Source organism: Salvelinus alpinus, chromosome 1 (genome assembly GCF_045679555.1).
Source record: "Salvelinus alpinus chromosome 1, SLU_Salpinus.1, whole genome shotgun sequence".
Taxonomy (NCBI): domain Eukaryota; kingdom Metazoa; phylum Chordata; class Actinopteri; order Salmoniformes; family Salmonidae; genus Salvelinus; species Salvelinus alpinus.
Window position 1 is genome coordinate 102,450,467 of NC_092086.1, and position 6,591 is coordinate 102,457,057.

General features: G+C 42.5%; 1 protein-coding gene across 3 annotated transcripts in view; it reads right to left on the bottom strand.

Moving 5' to 3' along the window:
- The window catches only part of LOC139537103 (very low-density lipoprotein receptor-like), a 31,412-nt gene extending 25,719 nt beyond the window's left edge, over positions 1 to 5,693 (bottom strand). For 2 of the 3 annotated variants that reach the window (XM_071338027.1, XM_071338015.1), the window contains exon 1: positions 5,467 to 5,673. In XM_071338027.1, coding sequence (XP_071194128.1) covers positions 5,467 to 5,533 — 67 coding nt within the window. In that variant the 5' untranslated portion in view covers positions 5,534 to 5,673. Of the gene's footprint in view, positions 1 to 5,466 lie in introns of all 3 variants that reach the window. The other variant, XM_071338008.1, reaches the window with a different exon arrangement.
- Between the last annotated feature and the right edge of the window lie 898 nt (positions 5,694 to 6,591).

Consider the following 6,591-nt stretch of genomic DNA (forward strand, 5'->3'; position numbering starts at 1 on the left):
TGCAGTCTGGACATTCGCATAAGTCTCAGCAGCATTACCAAACAAGACGCTGATATGGCTGCAGGCCTACACAGTCTACAGATTGCATTACTCAATGCCACTCATGCCAAAACCTACCAGTAATAGTTCAAGGCTAAAGGTAAGGACCGGTGTGCAGCAGCAGTGCTACTGGAGTGGATTACATTAGAGCTTAACCTATGACCTCCAAACCATCTCCAGAATAATAAGGCTTGTCCTGAGGGGGCGGGGGACCATTTAACAAAATTAATGGAGACTAGTATAATCATATGTAAACAGCGTTGCTTCCGTCTCTCTCCTTGCCCCAACCTGGGCTTGATCTAGAGACCGGAATATTGACTACAGTCACCCTCGAAGCATCGTTACCCATCGATCCAATAAAGCCGCAGCCCTTGCAGAGCATGGGAAACTACTGTAATATACACTTACTGTAAGGGCTCAGAGCGAGTGATGTCACCGATTGAAATGCTACTAGCGTGCACCACTAACTAGCTAGCCATTTCACACACAATGAGGCTGAATCATGTGAACACAACTCAGTCAACTGTATAGGTCCTATTGCTCATCTGTTATACAGAGCAAGCAAAGTTCACCAGGAGTAAACTTGCAACTCAGATGTCTCTGCTACTGCGCCACATTTTGTGCTGAGGTTGCTTCACTAAAAAGTGAACATGGTAGCGAGCCTGGGGCAGCGGGTTTGTGCTTACCCAGTGTTGATAAACATAGGCTATAACTGAACAAAAATACAATGCTCAAAAAAATAAAGGGAACACTTAAACACAATGTAACTCCAAGTCAATCACACTTCTGTGAAATCAAACTGTCCACTTAGAAAGCAACACTGATTGACAATAAATTTCACATGCTGTTGTGCAAATGGAATAGACAAAAGGTGGAAATTATAGGCAATTAGCAAGACACCCCCAATAAAGGAGTGGTTCTGCAGGTGGTGACCACAGACCACTTCTCAGTTCCTATGCTTCCTGGCTGATGTTTTGGTCACTTTTGAATGCTGGCGGTGCTTTCACTCTAGTCGGAGTCTACAACCCACACAAGTGGCTCAGGTAGTGCAGCTCATCCAGGATGGCACATCAATGCGAGCTGTGGCAAGAAGGTTTGTTGTGTCTGTCAGCGTAGTGTCCAGAGCATGGAGGCGCTACCAGGAGACAGGCCAGTACATCAGGAGACGTGGAGGAGGCCGTAGGAGGGCAACAACCCAGCAGCAGGACCGCTACCTCCGCCTTTGTGCAAGGAGGAGCACTGCCAGAACCCTGCAAAATGACCTCCAGCAGGCCACAAATGTGCATGTGTCTGCTCAAACGGTCAGAAACAGACTCCATGAGGGTGGTATGAGGGCCCGACGTCCACAGGTGGGGGTTGAGGCACGTGGAACCCACACACACTACTGAGCCTCATTTTGACTTGTTTTAAGGACATTACATCAAAGTTGGATCAGCCTGTAGTGTGGTTTTCCACTTTAATTTTGAGTGTGACTCCAAATCCAGACCTCCATGGGCTGATAAATTTGATTTCCATTGATAATTTTTGTGTGATTTTGTTGTCAGCACATTCAACTATGTAAAGAAAAAAGTATTTAATAAGAATATTTCATTCATTCAGATCTAGGATGTGTTATTTTAGTGTTCCCTTTATTTTTTTGAGCAGTGTATAAATGCAACAATTAATGATTTTACTGAGTTAAAGTTCATAAAGGAAATCAGTCAATTCAGTTCTAGTGGACGTTCCTGCAGTCAGCATGCCAATTGCATGCTCCCTCAAAACTTGAGACATCTGTGGTGTTGTGTGACAAAACACATTTTAGAGTTGCCTTTTATTGTCCCAAGCACAAGGTGCACCTGTGTAATTATCATGCTGTTTAAATCAGCTTCGTGATTCCCACACCTGTCTGGTGGATGGATTATCTTAGCAAAGGAGAAATGCTCACTAACCGGGATGTAATCATATTTGTGCACAAAGTGAGAGAACAGCATTTTGTGCATGTGAAAAAAAATGCTAGGATATTTTATTTCAGCTCACGAAACATGGGACCAACACTTTACATGCTGCGTTTATATTTATGTTAAGTATACGTTAGGGAATTAACCTACCAACCAAACTTTGAAGTAGGCCTACCTGTCTCATATTTCACCAGTTTTACATGAATTGTAGGCTTCTCATCAAGTGTATGCAATTGTGTAAGCCTGAGAAACACTCCAAGGAAATATGTTGTCTCAGATGGATGTTATTGTGAAATCAGATGACTCAATTCATTGTTAAATACTGAACAAACCTGTTTCCACAATGAAAGCTAGAGCAAATATTGAAATTAAAATATGCTTCAGGCATAGACTACTTTTTTTTTTAGTAATAAAAGAGACGTTTCCAAAAATATGTGTATCACTCCCATTTTGCATATCTAATTGGTTGAAGCCTAGATTTGATCGGTCTGTACATGACAATATACTAATTTCCTGTCTGTAGCCCCAACCCCTGTGATAGCCTGCCGACAACGTGCCTTTGAGCACTATTGGTCTCATTATCAAAATAAACTGAGAATATAGCCTATGATACATCTCCATTTTAATTAGGTCAACGAACCAATCTCTAATTTGCATACAGTCTCACTCAATACAAAGAAATTAAACAATCTGTGTGAGAAGCAACAAAAGCCCCTCAGCTGACACTAACAAATGTCATTTTCACAGTTGTGCAAAATCAGCTCTCAAAAACCCTTATCCGTATGTAGGGTTTTCAGCAATTACATTCGCCCACATGTGAACTATAAATCCGACAGTGTTAAAGTTTAGGAAAGTTAATCATCTCCCTCTCAAACCGGTTTTAGAAATACATGCGGATAGGCCCCTTCTTTCATCGGTGAGAAATAATCTTTCAAATAAATATACACTTACTGTAGCGGTTGTGCATAGATCCAGAAGCTGTGCACCTCCAGTTGAAGAACTACATTTCCTCCCCAGTTATGCTTACACACAAGTTGGGCACACGCTAACACGCTGACCACACCATTCGCGTGCGTTGCAAAATAAATTGCACCCACACTACTCACGCACACCAAAGAACATCTGCATTGCCAAGCGCTAAAATAGAAGTCAGTTCTATTTGTGACGCTGTGCAAGTCCTGCCTCTCCCATCTCCTCCTTGTTTTAAGAAGCAGATACCCACGTGCCATCTCCTCATTGGTTAGACCCACGTGGGTGATAGAAAGGAACTTCGGTCCGGTCGGTTGTGGTAATACACCTATGAAAGTTAGATGCCAATTGCCATATAAAGTCCAAAGAAGAAAAAGCCTGAAAGGAGGAGAGATGACAAAAACGATTTGGTTGACCGTTTTGTGTGGATTAATTGTCAGAGTAGAGGACCTTGTGCATTTCAGGTAAAATAACATATCCCAGGTCAAATTAGCTAGCAACAGCAAGCTAGCTAAATAGGATAAATTAGCTAGCAACTGAATTTGCCATAAATGTTTAATGCTTTTCGACCTTATCCCAAATTAATATAATTGGTTCAGAGTTTGTTTTGATATTTCAACCTGCATGTCGTGATTGTGTTTTGTGTGGGGGTACAAAATCAATTTGCACACGATGGCGTGCGGCCGGTTTGGGTACAGTGTAACAGTTAGATAGCTAATTAGCACAGGTGGTCGCCTTTGTCTTCCGTAAACAAGCGATGTAACGTAATCTAACACGTATACAATTTCTCACTGATATTAAAAGACACATTCTTTATGTTTCCAAAAACGTACCGCAAGCAAAGCGTGTTAATGTTCAGTGTTAGTATCTTCTGACCGGGGAAGTTAAGAGCCCTATGGGCTAGAGCAAAATCGACCCCCTTCATGGTTAATAACAAACCTCTGAAAACACTTCAAATGGGTTAAGTCCTGGATAGGGTAATATAGCCACAATACCACCAATACCACAGGAATCCCCAAATAAATATTATTTGTGTGACTTTGCAGTAGACTAGAAGCTGTCAATAAGGAGGACCAAGGCACTAAATATAATTAATTAAAATGCCTTTATTTGTATGGCATGTTCAATGGAAATATTAAAAACTCTGACGCAACTCCGACGCATTTCGGCTGCATGGCCTTCGTCAGGGAGAACAAAGATACATAATACAATGTCCTCTTTTGAACAGCTTTTTCCAATCAACCCCTGTGACTATCCGGAACACCGGCAGACTAGACTGTTTGCAGGACGGCGTGCGGACAGCACATTGCCACAAAAATAAAGGGTAATGGGAAAATCTTAAATTGCACCTACATCTAAACCTGCACCTATAGACTATCCAACAAAAAACACCACCCCATCCCACTTTGGCCATAAACGACCGACCCTACACCAGGCCGCCGGCCTGAGAGGACAGAACGAAACCTTTAAACTTCCTGTATATCTTCTGTACTAAAATCTTACACCCAAATATTTTTCTGCTGCTGCAACTACCACAACCATCTTCTGTGATTTCCGCTCCATCAGTGAAGTTGATCACCGTGGCCATAAATGCAAAAAAATCCATCTTAATACAAGGGGGGGGTGGGGGGGCTACCAGGACTCACTCACCCTTGGGAGATCTGCTCTTCACTGCCTCAGCATAGGAAACTCTCCCTCTGGGAATCTCAACCCGTCTCTCTCTCGCAGGGTACCTCGTATCCCCAGCTGCGTGTGCACCCCCACAGTTGACACAGTACTTTATATCCCAACTGTACAATCCCTCAGACTATGCCCTCCTGCACATTTCTCACATCGTGGGATCTCCCTTCTACTGCAACATGTCCGAATCTTTGACCCCCCAAATAAATCACGGACGTCACCCCCCCAGCAGAGAATTCAGTTTTGCTATACCGCCCCAGCGTTTTAGACACCATACCAATCCACTGAAAGCTTGCCCCCATCTTCAGGAATAAATCAAATCACTGGGGGACAATCCTGTACTGAGAGCGAATATCGGAGAGGAGAAGTTTACAAATAAACACACTTGCCCTACACAGGCATATCAATTTCAGGTTCATTGTAACCAAACCAAGGACCCAAAACTGACCAGTTAAAAATAGTATGCAATATTTTTCATATAACGATGGCGTAGGCTACACAAAACACAGGCGAGGGCCTTTTGCCTGGCTGCATTTATATGACCGACTCCTCTAAAGGCTAAACGCAATTATTAAAGCGTTTATTTCACTCAAAGACGTAGGCGTTTATAGGCAACTGCTGAAATAATAAATAGGGCGAGCGCACTGTGCAAAACAGGCTGCCCGAGTGTCCGTCTTGGACCATTTTCATTGAACGAAAGCAAGGCATTACCGCGTTCATTCCTGTGTAAAGACAACATATAGGCAGGTGCAATGGTCATAACGCGTTGTTGTAACGTCACGTTGAGATATGCCACGATAATAAACCTAACAACGTTTTGCCCTCAAATTCGGCTACTTACCGTGTACAAAACCGCACTGTTGAAGACATATCGGTAGGATAAGAATCTCCAGAATAAACGTCAACATTTCGCGGTGTAGCTGAGCGTGATAGTTGGCCTCGTCGTTCTGCGCTGATATTCACACTGCTGTCAGTGCCGATACGACGCCTTTCTGGAACAAACAGAAGCCACCCGCTTTTTTAATCTCATTTAGGCAACACAATTCACGCTCTCCCTCCTCTCAAACTGGCCATCGAGCTGCAAACCATGTCCTAATTTACTGTGAACGTGCACCAAATAACCGCGCCAGCAGTGTTGTGTGTGCTTCTCAGTTTTCCGCTTTCAGTATGTAATTTCATACAAACCCTTTCCTTGTCCACCAGTAATGTTAGGCTATGTATGTGCAATGCTATTCTGATGGGAAGTGTTTTGTTTCATATAACATTTCATAACTGTAACTAATATGAAAACGTATGTTCATGTGATTGTCAAGTGTCAAAATGGTGATGATCGGCTGAGTGATTAAGATATATATTATACTATTTGGTTAATTGTTTGATTACCCTGTCAATATAATGTGAGTGGGACATTTCACCGGCCAGACTTCATGGGACTGTGGATATAAAATGTAACAAATTATAGGACATAATTGCAGACATTTCAGGTCACTAGTGTTTCCAATGACAATATTGACCGACATGTCAATATTTACATAATTAGTTAATTAACAGATTGGTGAAAAATGTGCCCTTGAGCAAGGCACTTAACCTTAATTGTTACTGTAAGTCCCTCTGCATAAGAGTGTCTGCTAAAATCTAAAATGTGTGCTACTGAGTAATCTTCCTGCTCCTTGCCTGCTCTTTAGTGACCTAGTAGTGTTGTACTGGTAACACTGCTGGAGACACTTTGGCTGCGTTTAGACAGGCAGCCCAATTCTGGTATTTGTTTTACACATTTTGTCTGTTGACCAATCAGATCAGCTCTGAAAAAGATCTGTTGTGAAAAGATCTCATGTGCTTGGTCTAAAGACCAATTAGAGGGGAAAAGATCATAATTGGGCTCCCCGTGTAAATGCAGCCTTTCAGTCCTAGATTCTGCAGGCACCCCAAAACAAAACTGTACAACTGTGCATCATCATGGGGTCTC